This window comes from Mauremys reevesii, linkage group 1 (genome assembly GCF_016161935.1).
Source record: "Mauremys reevesii isolate NIE-2019 linkage group 1, ASM1616193v1, whole genome shotgun sequence".
Taxonomy (NCBI): domain Eukaryota; kingdom Metazoa; phylum Chordata; order Testudines; family Geoemydidae; genus Mauremys; species Mauremys reevesii.
In genome coordinates, this window is record NC_052623.1 from 263,296,618 (window position 1) to 263,314,533 (window position 17,916).

Consider the following 17,916-nt stretch of genomic DNA (forward strand, 5'->3'; position numbering starts at 1 on the left):
AGATCCATACACCTTCGTCCCCTACTCCAGAACTTTAAAATGTCAAGGGGTGGGAATGATGTGAAGTTCAGTAATTTTGCAGATCAGACTCATTCTGGAATTTGAAAGTTCATGTGATAACTATATTAATATAGAACTCTTCATAAATTTATGAAAATTGTCGAGGCATGTGATGTATGACAGTAAAGCACGTGTCTCTCATTACACCAATATTAAAATAACAAGGAAAATCAAAGCTCAGAGAATATCCGACTCAATCATAGAATATATTTACAGATGATTTACAGATGATAAAACCATACTGATTTCCAATCCAGTTTCTAATGTGATGTTGATTCTGGATCCCTTGAACACAGTAAAGTTTAAAACATGGTTGTGGTTATAAAAAGTGACAACTGTGCGTGGGCAATAGATGGGAACATTATGCCTCTTGAGGTTGAGATGTCTTATTTTGTTGACACAACTTTTTATTTCTGTAAGCACTGCAGAGAATAACAACTACGTATAGAAGAGCAAGGTCAGCAAAACTTGACCTGGGCCGAGTTCAGCAGATAATTTAAATGTATGCTTAAAGTTCTGATCCAATGCTCCCTGGGTTTTGGATTAAGCCTAAATCCTTTGCTGAACATAATGTGTTGAAGTAAAGTGAATCCAAAACACAAAGAAAATTGAAGGCTGAAACTCCACCATTTAAATTGTACATTGCACCTAATGTTCAAAATACAAAGCAGTTGTAAATATTTTTGACTCCAAAGGAACTAGGTTGTCTTAAAAGCCAATTTTAGTCTGAACATTTGCAGTTTATATAACAGTCCCTTTTGAATTACTGAATAGAGCATCTGAAATTATGGATTTCGGGGAGAATTTCGGTCGTGTGTTTACGTAATTGTTTTTTCAAATTGTGTGTAGTAGTATATTTTCATGATGAGATTTTCTGTGCAAAGATTTAATTTAGAGAAACTTTATGTAAGATTATTATAAACCCCGGAAAGAAAAGATTTTAATGAAAATGCTGTCTCTGCAGTGAGTGGTGAGACCATCAACATATAATCTGTTGCTAACATTTTTAAGAATTGTTTATTATACTGAGAAGGAAAAATTTTTTTGTCATTGCAAACATAAGAATTCTTTTCCACTTGACTGCATACTAAATTAGCCACATTAATTATTTATTGTAAAGTTTCAAGCAAAGCACACCCATACTGAATGCATATAATATATAAAATATAATCTTGTCTGACTCTTGTAATTCAGCCAGTGTTTGGGTTGTTTTTATAATTCCACTTTAGGGAAGCAGCTACAGAGAAGGTCTGACTCCAGTTCTCAGTTTACTAACAGAATGTTGCCGAGCTCATCGGAACATCAGGAAGTTTATCAAAGCTCAGGTAAGATTCAGATGTAAATTTAGAAGTCTGAAAATAAAACATGCAGCAAGATCTTTCAGGCTTCTAGAGCACAGAGAAACTTATGCTTGAATATAAAGCAACTTGTATTTTAACATTTCTCTTAAAGTTGTCTATATCCATAAGCAACTGCAAGGTCTGTTACCTTCTGTCAGCTCAATGACAAAAACACTTTACATTTAAGTGTTTTCTGTGCAATGTCATTATTTGATTTCAAAGTAATATAAAGGGAATGAACATTAATATCACCTTATAAATGCAGGATAATGACTTAAATCATTAAATCGCTACATTCATCTGACGAAGTGGATATTCACCCATGAAAGCTTAAGCTCCAATACGTCTGTTAGTCTGTAAGGTGCTCTTTGTCGACTTAAATAATTGTATCAGCAAATAAAAATCCAACAATAAAATATTTGACCAGACTGAACTTTAAATTCTCCTTCAAATTAAAAATACTAAATGTAAGACTTGGGATGTAACCTCAAGGCACCTCTGTAATGATAAAATATACAGAGGGGGACTGGACAAATTGTTCAATTACAAGCTGATGCCTGGGTCCGTAGCTTAATTCGATTGCATGGGCCCAACTTCCATGGTTTATGCCACAGAGCCTTCAATTCAGCAACATTAGGGCAGAGTCTGAGGCTGTAGTGTATGAGATAGGAGGACTTTTTCAAAAGAACCTAATGGGACTTGTGCACCTAAATCCATTAGTCACTTCTGAAAAATTGCCCCATAATTAATAAAATAGCACTACAACTGTATGGAAGCCAGTCAATGCATCAGTGTTTTGGTGCCCTTCTGCTGAGCTTTAGTCCTAAATTACAGTACATCCAGCAGAAATGAATCCATAGTGTTGGAGCTTTAAGACTTAACTGCTGTATGTAAATTGTATTCCCAAGGTGAAATTCATCCCTATGCAGAGGGCTAGCTCAAGGCTTGTGCACCATTTAAGCCCTTAAAATAGGTCTTCTTCAGTGGAGCATGAGCCCCATGCTGATCCTCTGCATGGGGGTGAATTTCATCCCCATGTCTAAAAATTCAAGATTTTTTTGGTAACTTCTGCAATTTTAACTTTAACTATCTGCTGAAGTGCAATGGAAAAACTTTCAAAATGCTCCCCTGCCAAGTAAGGAGGAAGCAGAATAGAAATTGAGTCCCAGCTGCATCACTATCTCCTGTGGCTACTCCTAGGATGATGCAGCTTCCAAATTACACCCTCCTCAGAGCTGTGCCTGAAATCATAGTCTAGGTCTTTATATTCTACCACATATCTTCTCTGTATCTTTTCTTCTCCCCTCGTCCCCTCCCTCCCTCCTTTTTTTTTTCCCCTTTTCCCTTAGGGGCCCTTAAATGAAAGCCTGGTCTTTTACTTTCAAGAAATTGGCATTTGCTGCATATTCCCCACCTGAACCCATGTTCATTTGTTTGACAATCATTTCCCTAGGAACATGTTCTGATTATTACACACATTACATTAAAAGTACACTACTGAGGTTGTGAAGTCAAGCACTCAAAAGTTAGGAAATGTCAGGATTAAGATTGCCTAATTACATGATCATAATGCATAAGCCCAAAAGGGCCAAATTAAGAGTGCACAGGCAACCTTTATTATGGCATTTCTCAACTTTTGAGTGCTTGACTTTGCATCCTTAGTCATGCTCTTTTAATGCAGTTTTTTGTGTGTAATTCCCATGGTTTTTAAAAGAAGCAAACAGGGGAAAAAAACAAATTCCATCATGTGGAATCATATTGACACCCACGTGACTCATCAGCAGGGTTGGAACCTTTGGATCCACTGTGCACATCTCTGCTACTTGAGGTAAGAGAGTAACTGATCTGAATAGTAAGTTGTCGTCCTTCATGTGGATTAGCACTGGAGGGGGATGAGATGCACACTTTTTGCCATTGAGTTTCACAGATATTTGCTGATAGCAGAAGGATGGTGAGACTCAGGAATCTTGGATTCCATTCCAAGGTCTGGAAGAGTGTTCGCTTGTTCTAGTGGGCACAAGCTCTTCTGCCCATTTCCCCCTCAGCCCCATCCCCTTCAACCTTTTGTTGTCTGTGCTGTCTTCCCATTCCCTGACATCTTCTGCTAGTCCCATTTTCCTTGCCTTTTCCTTGCCTTCCCAGTCCCTGTCTCCTCTCCTCGGGCATCTCACCCCTGTCCCAGTCTCCTTTTTCAGCTCCTCATCCAATCAGTCTCTCTCTCTTCTTCCCCCCCCCCCCCCACACCTTACTGGCTCCCGGTTCTAGTCTCCCTCCCTGATCTCCTCATTCAATCTCATTGTTCCCCTTCTCTGGCTCTTTTTGGAAAGAAAACTGCTGGAGACATAGGCTAGAGCCCTGACATTATTTAGAATAAAGATGGAAGAAGAGGGGGAAACAAATGTATTCTAAGGCAGGAGTCTTGTTCAGTCGTCTGTGGAGGTCCTACAAAACCCATGCAGCTAGCTGGGCTCTAGTCACCTTTTGGAAGATAGGATATCTGCAATATAAAGTCTAGTTATAAACTTGCCACTGCTTTGCTCGGGTAGGATTTAAGCTTGTTCCATATATATATAATATTTTTCCCAATAAATCAACATTTTCAATGTTTTTCCTTTCCATGTACTGTGTTAACTTCTGCCAGGAATGTATGGTGTTTTCACTTTTTTCTTTTCATGACACTAGGTATTGCCCCCATTAAGAGATGTATCAAATCGTCCTGAAGTTGGCACAACAGTGAGAAACAAACTTGTGCGCCTTATGACACATGTCGACCTTGGAGTAAAGCAAATTGCTGCAGAATTCCTTTTTGTCCTTTGTAAGGAGAGAGGTATAAATCAATTTTGTTCCTTTCATTTTATTCTAATTACAGCAAGACTTTAGGAAGAACTTCTTATTTCTGTAACCCTCCCAATTCCAGATATGTCCTTTAGTTTAAAAGTACTTCAGAGTGGTAGCCGTGTTAGTCTGTATCAGCAAAAACAAAGAGGAGTCCTTGTGGCACCTTAGTACTGCTTGTGATACTGCTAAAATCATGCCTAATGTTTTTCATAGTTAATCAAATACACCTCTACCCCGATATAACGCTGTCCTCAGGAGCCAAAAAATCTTACTGCATTATAGGTGAAACCGCGTTATAGCGAACTTGCTTTGATCTGCCGGATTTCTCCTTTTTAAATGAAACTAACACCTTTTTAATGGCCTAGTTAATTCTGTGTTGGTGGAAGTTTTTCCCTCAAATATCTTCTTTAAAAAAGACAGAAAATCAAATTTTAATTGCTTTCCAGAGATCTGCGGCTTCAGGTAAGAAGAACGGGAGCCCTAGTTGACAAGATTATTTAGTACCAAAAATGTGCTGGGTGCTTCTGAGACCAACAGGAAGACAGCAGTCAGTGCCTCAAAGATGTAACATAATTTACTGGAAATAAATTCAGTTCAGACTAAATACCTTGATTATCCAAACTCTTTCCTGACACACATTTAATGGTTATTTTCTTTTTCGGCAATATGCTTTATGAACTCTTCAAACCGTAAAACAAATGTGTTTTCAAAGTTTGACATCTAATGAAAAATCTAGTACCAATCCAGTAAATAATGTTAAAGTATGACTGTAATTACACAGCTAGTCTATAATACAGCAACCTACGGTAAAAAATTACTTTAAGAGCTTTTCTCATCATATATAAAAATAATTTATAAATCTATAATCTCTTAATATGATAAATTTACCCAAAATTACAAGACCAGTGACTAGAATTTTTGGTTTATCATGGAATTAATTGATAGTGGCAGAACAAGCTTCTTTACACTGCCCTGCTAATCTGCTTGAACCTAGGTGTAAAAGTTTAGGTTGTGTGCCTTTTTCTGTCTTTGGCCCCTCATCTAAGAATGCCAATGGCACCAGCTTAAGTAATTCTATCTGTAAGCTTTTTGATGTAGCTGTTCAGTGCCCAAAACTCTCATTGACTTCAAGCAAAGTATATTATTTCATTTCAGTGGGAGTTCCATGTTCAGAGCAGCTGCAAAACCAGGTTCCAGGAACTGGACTGAGCAAACTAATTCTTTTTTCTTGCCACTAGGCCCCAAAATATTAATATGTAAATTACTTCTCATCACTACCAAGTTGGATTGGATTTTACCCCAGTGCAGAGGAAATGTGCAAGGCCCTTCATGCAACTTAAACTTTGTGAAAAGGGCTTAAGTAGGGGAGGAGAGGGCCCCTGTACTGGTGTAAATTTTACCCTTGATGAGTATAAATTGAGAGATACTTATTTCAAGATATAACCACCATCTTGGAATTTCTGTTGCTTAGAGCATGCCAGCAATTGCTTTTATAGCTTAAGTTCTTGTTTAATACTGGATTTGGGCATAAGCATGCTTGTGGATTACCTTTGTAAGGTATAGGGACAATCACTTTTGTAATTCTGCGTTCAGAGAAGGTGATTCTTGGAATTGCTGTTTGAAAAAATAATTTTTTTTTGCACAACCATGCAGAGTCTAGGCCTTTGCCCTTGTAGAAGTGTCCTACTTTTTCTCCTGGGAATATACCGTGGCATCTCTCTTGCTCTTTCTTTTTAATGCTCATTCTCCCTTAAGACACTACTTTTTGGTGACCTTATTTTGAATAAAGAAGGCTGAATGGACTCCATTAGGAGAACATCAGGATCTGTTCTATTGCATATTAGCCAAAGGGGTCACTGCATAGCAATGCAGCATAGTCCCTGTAAGGGCTGAGTAGACTGTATTTGCACTTCTCCAAGCCCTGTATTTTTCTTTTTAGTCTTTAATAAATTCTTTTCTATTAAAAAAAAAAAAAAGCCCCTACTGGCCTGATATGCAGGAGAATGGATTTGGAAACTGGCTTCTTATAAGAGCCCTACATTTCAAGTGCTGATTCTGTGTTGATAAAGCTTAGAAACGGACTTTGTCTCTCTCATCAAGTTCTCATTCTACTAATGTCACACACGCAGAATTTGTGGAGAAAAGTAACAATCTGCTGTAGGTTTAAAACACCACTTTTTTTCTAAAAAAATAAAATAAAAAATCCTTATGTTTGAAAAATGCTTTGTGCCATGTGCCCTTTCTTTCAGATGGCTGTACTGAGAAAAGTGACTGTCGTTTTTTCTCATATACTGGTTTTTCCCCCTTCTAACAATGGCCAGCCTTAATACTACAGAAGGAGAGGCTAAACTCTTCTGCTGTAACTAATAGGATGACCTTGTTTCCAGAACGTTAAGCGTGATGCGTTCTGCCATTGCTGAACTATGCGCTCTATAAATAATATATGCATAGTGCTGCGTACCAGAAACTTTTTTTTCAATAAAATGTTGTGCTTTCACTGTCACTGTGGATAGTATAGGTAAGTTACAGAAGCATTGGAGCCAAATCCTGCTGTCATTAGTCACTTGACTATTCACACTCAAGTCACTGGGATTAGCGTATGTCAGTCGAGCAGAATTTTGCCCATAGCTGTGAATCTCAGATTAAAAAGAGATCACATTTCTCAAGGAAGATAATCATTTTCAAGAAATTATTTCCACATCACATGGAAATACGTAAAAGTTTAAGTACTAATATTGAAAACAAAATTGAAAAACATGAAATTTTTGCCAATGGTACCAACCAAGAATTTTCTAGTTAGCTGCCATAAATAACAGTAGCACAAATACAAAAAATGAAGATCACTGTCTGTGGAGGTGGGGGTTGGAAAACCACAGAAAGTTGACCAAATATGAAAGGATTCAGTGAACTTTCTAGACCATTTAGGAAAATGTTGCTGGTAAGTTTTATCTTTGGTCAGTAGATGTTAAAAAGCTATTTGGGTTTTCATAGAAAATAAAACAAGGTGTTCTAATAGTGGCTGGAGTAATAATACTTAGCACTTATAGTCAAGATTTCCAGAGGAGTCTAAAGAAGTTAGGTGACCCAATCCCAATGATTTTCGGTGGGAGTTGGGGAACCCAACACTCTTAAGCACCTTTGAAAATCCCAGCCTACATTATTTCTCAAACCAACTAAAGCACTGTTGTTGGTTGGTTTGGTGTGTTGGGTTTTTTTGGGGGTCGGAGGTGAAAGCACTTCACAATCATTGGTTTAACTCTCTTCAGACCTCCTGTTAAGTAGTTTTATTAGCCTCTTCGTTGTGCAGATGAGGCAACTGAGATGAAATGGTAATTACTGCATGAACCACAAAAAGAGCAGAGTTTAGCGCCAGGATTAGAATTTTGGGAGTTCCTGGGTCCCAATCCTGATTCGTACCACTGGACCCCACCTTCCTGTCAAGAGTTAGAATACACACTTTCACTTATCACCACTTCTTCAGCCTCCTGAAAATTTGCCTGTTTTGTATCATTTTGTCAGACAAAACTTAAATTTGCCATCTTTATGGCTTATTAAAAAGTCAAAAGCGACTGACCTCGGGACAGATTTTAAAATGTAGTACCTCACCTCTGCCTTTTTCAGCTATTTCATAGAGCACACTGGTCACCATATAAAGACATTAGATTTTAAAACCCATTTTAAAGATACTAATATTGCACTTTGTACAGTAATTTAACTTTTAGCTGAATAAATTGATCTTTGTCTCTTTGCAGTTGACAACTTATTGAAGTATACAGGCTATGGTAATGCAGCAGGACTGCTGGCAGCAAGGGGCCTGTTAGCAGGAGGAAGGGGAGATCATTGGTACTCCGATGATGAAGATACAGACACTGAAGAATATAAATCTGCAAAGCCAAAGTACAGTACTATTTTTCCTTCCTGTTCAAGTGTAACTTTGTCTGTTGTTCATCCTTGAATGCTGCCTCCATAACTTCATCAATTGCAACAAATTTGATAAGTGATAGAGAACTGACTAGCTGTAGGCTGGGATGTTTCTGTATTAACCAGTTTTAGATATATGATGGGTAGGGCCCTACCAAATTCACGGTTCGCTCTGGTCAATTTCACAGCCACAGCGTCTTAAAATTGGTCAATTTCAGATATTTACATCTGAAATTTCATGGGGGTGTAACTGGGGGTCCTGATCCAAAAGTGGATCATGCAGGGAGAGGGGCATTCTAAAGCTGTTGTGTGGGGGTTGCAGGATTGCCATACTCACTTCTTTGCTGCCTTCAGAACTTGGCTCTGAAGGCAGCAGCTGCGGAGTTGCCTGCAGCTGGAGGAGGCTCCTGGAGCTGGAGGTAGGTCCCATCTCCCCAGTGCTGCTAGGAGCGGCCCAGCAAGGGATTCCTAACTGCTAGTCAGGGCCAGTGGTGGATTAACACCTGGGCCCATGGGGCCTGTGCCTAGGGGCCTCCCACAATTTGAAAAATGGGTGCCCCAGCCCTGGCAGGAGCCACGGAGGGGAGCCCTAAGCATAGGCGGCCCAGAGCCCTGGCAAGAGCAGTCAGGGACAACAGCTCTGATCCCCAAGGGGGTGGCTTCCCTGAGCCTGGGCAGGAGCTGCAGGAGGTGGCAGTCCCAAGTCGCGGTTGGAGCCAGGGTGAGCCCCAGCCCTGCAGGAGCCATGGGGAGGGGTGGGAGCAACAGCCCTGGAGCTTGGGCGTCCTGAGCCCCAGCAGTAGCCATACATGGGCAGGGTAGAAGCCCTGGAATTAGGGTGCCCTGAGCCCAGGCAGGAACTGCGGGGACAGCAGCCCCGAGCCCTGGCAAAAGCCATAGGGGGAGGTAGTCCAGAACTCAGCTCTGAAGTTGCTGCAGCGCATTCCTCTCACTTCTGCACTGCCTGTGGCAGTGAGTCTGGTCCTTCCCCTACACAGCTGTTATGGGGAGAGATATGTCCTGTCCCTCCCGAGCCCAGCTGATTTTAGCGAGATGAGATTTCACAGGGCAGGGCTTATTTCACGGTCCATGACATGTTTTTCACAGCCGTGAAATTAGTAGGGCCCTAATGATGGGATACCGTTTCAGTAGGCTTAGTTATTTCAAATGCCCATTGTAGTGCTTGAGTAGGATTTACTTGTTATATGGCTTTGCTCTGTCTTGCGTTAAGACACTAAATCTTCTTGATGGAAGAAAGATGTATAAATATATGTAGGGTTATTTCATTTTATTTTCAGACTCTCAAACACATTTAAAAATGTGCAGATTCCGGTCTCTTCTGGACCTTCTATTGTAAAATCTCCTTGAGTTCAGTAGGTTACAGCAACACATTTTTCCCCCCTAAATCAACATATTCCATTAAGAGAAGAAGAGAGATGGAAGACTTCAATCTCCCCATATTTTGGGGACATCTTTATAGCCACTTCCTCTTGGTCTCTTTTTCAATAACCTGACCTGAAAAGAAGTCCTGTCATCTCCAGATAATAAATTATGGGCATCTTGAATTTAAAATATATTTGTGGGCATGTAGTCTGGGATTTGCCATTTTGTTTATGTGAAACTTCCTCTACTACTTTTATTTAATATTATTTTTCATTATTTCATTTTTGGAAGTGTGATTCTGCTCTGAAAAGACATACTCTTTTAAAATATATAAAAAAATATGCTTTGTGGTATTCTGTATTTTGTGTCTTTGATTTCCATATTAAATTGACTCTGTTTTCAGGTTAAAAAAATGAGTGGGGGAAGGGGGTTCCTAGCAGCCAGTACTGTAAATTCAGCCTCTGATCTTAGTAAAGCTTGGTTCAGTAAAGATGAGTGTGAGAAGGAAATAAAAGAAGTGGTGATGCCATTTTAAGGTACCCCCGCCACATATTTAATTTGAGGATAAAGTGCACCATCAGAACTGGGCCATATGTGCCAAAAGTAATAGTTCCAGAAAATTAACTCAGAATGCCTACCTTGAATAGAATTCCTCTTTTGAATCTTGACCCATAGGCATAATGAGTACTAGTGAAACTTGGGTATTTGAGCACTTAACATGGAGCTAATATAATAAATTTAAAAGCCAACAAAATGAATATAAAACTATATGGAGAAAGACCATCTATGAAAAGAACTGCAGAATTGTACTTGCAATTCTGTCTGAAGGAGTTAAACAATTTTACAATGCTACCAGGGAGCATTAACTTAAAAACGTTATCTGTCAAAATCCAAAAAGAGACATTTTGTTTGTATGTATTTATAGATGTAAATGCTACAGTATCTTTTTTCCCCCCCCTTACAGCATTAATCTTATCACTGGTCATGTAGAGGAGCCAATGCCCAACCCTATGGATGAAATGACAGAAGAACAAAAAGAATATGAAGCCATGAAACTTGTCAACATGTTTGATAAACTTTCCAGGTAATCTAACACTATCCAAAATACTACAATCAAACAAAAAAAGCGGATGGTTTTTAATCATAGATCTTCTTAAGAGAGGTTTAGGCCCCGATTCTTCACTGTCAGAGGTGCATATTAATTTCAGTGGGACAATTTGCTTGCTTTTTAGTTATCCACATACTTGAGTGTTTGGGTTTTTGTTTGGGTTTTTTCCCCCCTGTTTTGGCCACTTTCACTGGACAGGAAAATGATGCTTACATTTTGACAGATAGCAAGAACTTGTATTTAACACAGTTCCATCTAACTCTGTTTAAACTCTAATGTGGAGAGGACCTTTGGAAACGGATGGTTCCCTGCAATAAAGCAAAGGAGCCAGGATGGAGAGACAGGTGCACTTCAAGTTGCTTCAGAAATCTGGTTTAAAATATTGACCAACATAATAAAACACCCTGAAAAACCAAGAGTCTCTAAAACCTACCTGCTTTTTGACAGGTTTACTGTTTTCCAGTCTGTCTCACTGCTGTTACTTTTAAGTAGCAGTGATGATTGTAGACAGTCTCTCTTTCTTGATATAATGTGAGTGTGCTGTTTGCACTTCCGGACCCTGGAGGGGAGAGCAAGAGTCAGGGACAGAATGGCAGGGATTGTGTTCAGAACAGATTAGGAGGAAACTGGTGTGATGAACAGAAGAAATCAAAGGTTGTGTGGAGAAAGGAGTATCATAGAATCATAGAATTCAAGATCAGAAGGGACCATTATGATCATCTAGTCTGACCTCCTGCTAGATGCAGGCCACATAAGCCGATCCACCCACTCCTTTAGCAAGCGACCCCTGCCCCATGCTTCGGAGGAAGGCGAAAAACCTCCAGGGCCACTGCCAATCTTCCCTGGAGGAAAATTCCTTCCCGACCCCAAATATGGTGGTCAGCTGAACCCCGAGCATGCGGGCAAGACTCTCCAGCCATACCCTCTGGAAAAAGGTTATATCATATCATTGACCCGTTGTACTATTTACCAGTGTGGCACTTAATTGACCTATTGACTAAGCCCGTTATCCTATCATACCATCTCCTCCATAAACTTATCTAGCTTAATCTTAAAGTCGTGGAGGTCCTTCGCCCCCACTGTTTCCCTCGGTAGGCTGTTCCAGTATTGCACTCCTGATGGTTAGAAACCTTCGTCTAATTTCAAGCCTGAATTTCCTGACTGACAATTTATATCCGTTTGTCCTCGTGTCCACATTAGCACTGAGCTGAAATAATTCCTCTCCTTCCCTGGTATTTATCCCTCTGATATATTTAAAGAGTGCAATCATATCTCCTCTTATCCTTCTTTTGGTTAAGGAAAACAAACCGAGCTCCTCAAGTCTCCTTTCATACGACAGGCCTTCCATTCCTCGGATCATTCTAGTGGCCCTTCTTTGTACCCGTTCCAGTTTGAATTCATCCTTCTTAAACATGGGAGACCAAAACTGCACACAATACTCCAAATGAGGTCTCACCAACGCCTTATATAACGGGACTAGCACCTCCTTATCCCTACTAGAAATACCTCGCCTAATGCATCCCAAGACCGCATTAGCTTTTTAACAGCCACATCACATTGCCTACTCATAGTCATCCTACGATCAACCAGGACTCCTAGGTCCTTCTCCTCCTCCGTTACTTCCAACTGGTGCGTCCCCAGCTTATAACTAAAATTCTTGTTAGTCATCCCTAAATGCATAACCTTACACTTCTCACTATTGAATTTCATCCTGTTACTAATACTCCAGTTTACAAGGTCATCCAAATCTCCCTGGAGGATATCCCGATCCTTTTCCGAATTGGCAATACCTCCCAACTTGGTGTCATCCGCAAACTTTATCAGCCCACTCCTACTCTTGGTTCCCAGGTCAGCAATAAATAGATTAAATAAAATCGGACCCAAAACCGAACCTTGAGGAACTCCACTGGTAACCCCCCTCCAACCTGACAGTTCCCCCTTCAACTACCCTCTGAAGTCTCCCCTTTAACCAGCTCCTTATCCACCTCTGGATTTTCATTTCAATCCCCATCTTTTCCAATTTAACCAGTAATTCTTCATGCGGTACCGTATCAAACGCCTTACTGAAATCCAGATATATTAGATCCACCGCATTTCCCTTGTCTAAAAAATCTGTTTCCTTCTCAAAGAAGGAGATCAGGTTGGTTTGGCACGATCTACCTTTCGTAAATCCATGCTGTAATCTATCCCAGTTGCCATCGGCCTCATGCTCCGGAACCACTCTCTCTTTTAAGATTTTTTCCATGACTTTGCATACTACAGATGTTAAACTAACAGGCCTGTAGCTACCCGGGTCACTTTTTTTCCCCTTCTTGAATATAGGAACTACATTAGCTAATCTCCAGTCAAACGGTACAACCCCCGAATTTAGAGACTTATTAAAAATTATCGCTAATGGGCTAGCAATATCACTCGCCAATTCCCTTAATATTCTAGGATGAAGATTATCCGGGCCCCCCGATTTACTTCCGTTAAGTTGTTCAAGTTTGGCTTCTACCTCAGATACCGTAATGTCTATCCCCATATCTTCATTCCCATCGGTCCCTCTATCACTATTCCTTAGCCCTTCATTAGCCTCATTAAAGACCGAGGCAAAATATTCGTTTAGATATTGTGCCATTCCAAGATTATCCCTAATCTCCACTCCGTTTAAAGTTTTAAGCGGTCCCACTTCTTCTTTCTTGGTTTTCTTCCTATTTATATGGCTAAAAAACCGTTTGCTATTGGTTTTAATCCCCTTCGCTAGGTCCATCTCCACCCGTCGCTTTGCCTTTCTCACTGCTTCCCTACACCCTCTGACCTCAATAAGGTAGGTTTCTTTGCTGATCCCTCCCATTTTCCACTCCTGGTACGCTTTCTGTTTTTTCTTAATAACCCCTCTAAGACGCTTGCTCATCCAGCTCGGTCTAAAACTGCTACCTACGAGCCGTTTTCCCCTTCTCGGGATACATGCCTCTGACAACTCTTGCAACTTCAACCTGAAGTAACCCCAGGCGTCATCTGCCTTTAGATCCCTAAATATGTTAGTCCAGTCCACTTCCCTAACTAGTCGCCTTAATTTAGTAAAGTTAGCCCTTTTGAAATCGTAAACCCTAGTCTCAGATGCACTATTGATTATCCTCCCATTTATTTTGAAACGAATTAGCTCATGATCACTCGAGCCAAGGTTGTCCCCTACAACAATTTCCTCAACAAGGTCCTCGTTACTCACCAAAATCAAATCTAAAATGGCATCCCCCCTCGTCGGTTCAGCAACCACTTGATGAAGGAATTCATTAGCTATCACGTCTAGGAAAAGCTGAGCCCTCTTATTATTACTAGCATTTGTTTCCCAGTCTATATCCGGGAAGTTAAAGTCCCCCATGATCAAGCAGTTCCTATTAGTATTTACCTCCTTAAAAACATTAAAGAGCTCTCTATCTGTCTCCAAGCTAGATCCCGGCGGTCTATAGCACACCCCAATCACTATCCCGGGTGAGGCTCTGGTAGTTTTTTTCCCCAATGTGACCATTGCCCAGACAGATTCTGTATTATCCATTGCATTGCTAGTTATCTCATTACATTTCACCTCATTATTGATATACAATGCTACTCCCCCACCTTTACCTTTGCATCGGTCTTTCCTAAACAGCACATACCCTTCCATACCTGTACTCCAGTCATGGCTACCGTTCCACCATGTTTCGGTTATTCCTACGATATCCGGTTTCAATTCTCGGACCAGGAGCTCCAGTTCCTCCATTTTGTTACCTAAGCTTCTTGCATTGGTGAACAAACATCCTAATTTTTCCTGTTGGGCTCCTCTCACTCTTTTCACCCAACTCGGTAGGGACACAGTACTTCCAGTATGACTTGTAGATCTAGTATCCGTCCCCCCCCTCTTCCTTACACCTAACCGTCCCCCTCTGGCTATATCTGTTGTTATCTTGTTGTTCTCACTCCCAATGTATAAATTTGGCGTGGAGAGCACCAGGACCTCTCCCAACCATCTCCCCAGTAGTGGGAGGGTTGGGGAGTGTATGGACAGAACGTAAGAGACTGTTAGTCTGGAATGAATAGGAGTGGAGAAAAGGTGGGGCGTATACAGTGTTTGGGGAGTAAAATTCACCAGCAACTAAGGATCAAGATGAGACACAGCAGTGGAAGACACCCTACTTCACTAGATGGGTTGGCAGACTGGCAATGACGTTTGTTATTTCTAAGTTGCTGGATAAAATTCATGCAGCAGGTGTCGATTTAGCTGATCTAGTGAAGCATCTCCTGTCGACGCAGCACAGTGAAGACACCGCAGTAAGTCATCCTAAGCTATGTCGACGCCAGCTATCTTATTCACGTAGCTGAAGTAGCGTAACTTAGCTCGACTTACCCCGGTAGTGTAGACAAGGCCTTAGGTTGTAACCTCTTCAGGGCAGGAACTGTCTTGGTGTTACATGTGTGTACGGTGCCCACTGCAACGAGACCCTGAGTCATGTTTTGACCCCCTAGGCACTACTGAATTACAAATTAAAACAAAAACCACACACTTGAGGCTGTTCTTCCCTTTTTTTTATTTATTGAAAAAAAATTATGTAAAAAGATGCCACCAGGGAGAGAACTAAAGGAAATGAAGCTTGTTTACAGGAGACTGGAGTGGTGGTGGTGTTTTTAACCAAATGTAACTTACTGCAGTTGGTCAGTTTGTAGAGATACTAAATGGAAACAGGAAGCTGCCAGTCTTGCATTCAAGAAGAGAGGAACTAATTTTAAAAGTAGTTGGATTTTCTCTTTTTTTTTTTTTGTTTTTTTTTTTTTTTGGAACTGCACACATGTGCCTGCAGTCTGAGCCTTTCAATACAGAGACTTTATGAAAAAAGTTAATGCTACCAGTTGACTACAGGGGGTCCCTGGTATATGTCTTTCCCTTACCCGTTGTTTCATATATTCATCGCTCATCAATAGAGGAATGTGTTCCAATTCACATCAGTCCTGATCCGCATATCCACTGTTTGCAGTACTGTACTGTAAGTTGCAAACGACGGATATGCTCACCGATGTGAATCAGAACACATTCCCCTATTGATGAATGACGGATATGCAACAGATATGGGTAGCCCCACTTAATATCCTGGCCCACCCCAGTCCCAGCTCTGCTCCCATTCCAGCACTTGCCCCACCTGGCACTCCAGCCACGGAGCAGGGGTTGGGAGCTCGCCTGGTGCTCCAGCCACTGAGCCCCAGATGGGCAGAGCAGGGCAAGCCCCGAGCACCTGGAGGGAGTGAGAGTGCACATTTTTCTGGGAGCCCTTGGCCAGATTGTCTATCACGCCCCCCCACCACAAGGCCATCTGGAGGGGGGAGAGGCCGTCAGATCGCTTTTAACCATCTGCTCCCTGTCACTGCCCACTCAAGTGTCCCCACCTGCCTATGCCACAACTGTACCAGCGGGTCCCCGGTATATGTCATTTTGGTATCAGTGGCCCTTTTCAACAACATAACTTCTTGTATACCGGGGACCCTCTGTAATGTTTTGTGGTTGTTTGTAACTTGCAAATTTAAACTGAAAGCTGCTTTTCTACGATTCTTGAAAATTAACCAGAAGTTTTATAAAGTCTAATTTTCTTCTATGCTGGAATTACACTTCTAGGACCACAATCTCTTAGATTCTTGGTTCTGAAGCTTATGGCCTTGAAGCAGATCACTAATGGCAGGTATACTTCCTCCTAGATGGACTGCAAATCCTATTGTCATTATAGGAAGTAACACATCAGGAAGCTGGTAGTGGAAATATTGCCATACTGAAAAGTTATAAATCAAAAGTGGCAGAAATGCCATTGCAGTCTTAACTATAGTCTAATGTCGATTGTATTTCCCTTCTCTGCTAGTGTTAATCACTTTAAAGATGCCAATAAATGATTATCACCACCTTCCAGCACCAGCATGCTTTCCATCATTTAGGGCGAGAGGTTTTAAAAAGGGAAAGAAATTCCACAGGAAAATGTGGGGAGGGGCATATAACTCCTTAAGAACTAGCATTCTCATATATATGTATATATATGGATTGATAAGTCCCTGACTGAAAATGGCAAAATCATCCCATCTGATTACAGACCATTCTAGATCTGATTTTTTTTTTTATTATTTATTGTTTTTAAAATGTGTTATCTGATTGATTGCACTCGTAGGAAATAAAAACATGGCACCTTTTTTTTTTTTTTTTTAAAGGGCATAAACTTTTACAAGCAGTCATGTGTTTGGACACAAATGTAGTGAGCTGTAAAGCTGTCCATTTTTTGACTACTTTAGTATTTTGTGTCATATTAATATTGAAAAGTGCCTGTTGTAGGAGATAATTGCATGCAACAAGGAAACATTTGAACCCATTTTATGGCATTTAGTAACGCTAAATGATGACAAGCATGATGGAGCTGAAAGGAGGTGATAAGGATTTATTGGCATCTTTAAAGTTATTAACTCTCTAGTGGAGGAGAGAAATGCAATGGATATTAGACTAGAGGTAAGGTTGTAATGGCATATCCTCTATTTTCAGTTACTTATAATTTTTCATTACGGCAGTTGTTCTTGAAGGAATCTTTTCATGATAACACTGATCAAAGTTGATTATGTGAGAGAACGCATGATTATTGCCAAGTTTGGGGAAAAAATTAATCCAGTTTTACTTCATCTAAATATAGGTAGTGTGAAGGGGAAGAGTGAATATACACATTTGTGATGTTTCAGATGGTTTTTTTTGCACCTAACTGAAAAACTGCTTTGTACAGACTGAGGGTTTTTAAAAGTATTTTTGAGTTTTTATGGTTAAATTGCAGTTTTTACAAATGAAGTGTTATCTGGAGTTTTGTTTTCCATGAAAAGGGAAAGTGGCATACAGAATGTGAGCTCATTACTCGTCAGAAGTTGGAATACATACAAGGATAGCACTCATAAAATATATAGGAATGAAGTATTAAAAAAAAATATAACCATAACAACCTATCCTAAACATAAATCGTCTTTTGATTTTTAAATAAAGTGTGTTGGTCTTGGTTTTATAAAAACTCTGTTCCGTTCACAAAAACTAAACTTTGGTACAAATTTGGCCTGACAAGGATGCGTCGTTATTGTAATGTATGTATTTCTAATGTTTTTAAATGCAAGGGGAAGGGAAGGCCTTGAAATCTCTACAGCACTGGGGAACTTTCAACACTACTTGGGCAAGGTGTTGGATAGGCTTTTGGGTGGCTGGAGTTAGCCCTGAATTTGTTTCAAATAAAACCTATTTGTAAGTAA

The 17,916-nt window shown here is 40.4% G+C and overlaps 1 protein-coding gene across 2 annotated transcripts in view; it reads left to right on the plus strand.

The window, feature by feature from the left end:
- The window catches only part of RIC8B (RIC8 guanine nucleotide exchange factor B), a 58,450-nt gene that overhangs the window by 34,243 nt on the left and 6,291 nt on the right, over positions 1–17,916 (plus strand). For both annotated transcript variants that reach the window (XM_039489358.1, XM_039489354.1), the window contains 4 exons: positions 1,290–1,385; positions 4,083–4,227; positions 7,991–8,135; positions 10,507–10,626. In XM_039489358.1, coding sequence (XP_039345292.1) covers positions 1,290–1,385; positions 4,083–4,227; positions 7,991–8,135; positions 10,507–10,626 — 506 coding nt within the window. The remainder of the gene's footprint in view (positions 1–1,289; positions 1,386–4,082; positions 4,228–7,990; positions 8,136–10,506; positions 10,627–17,916) is intronic.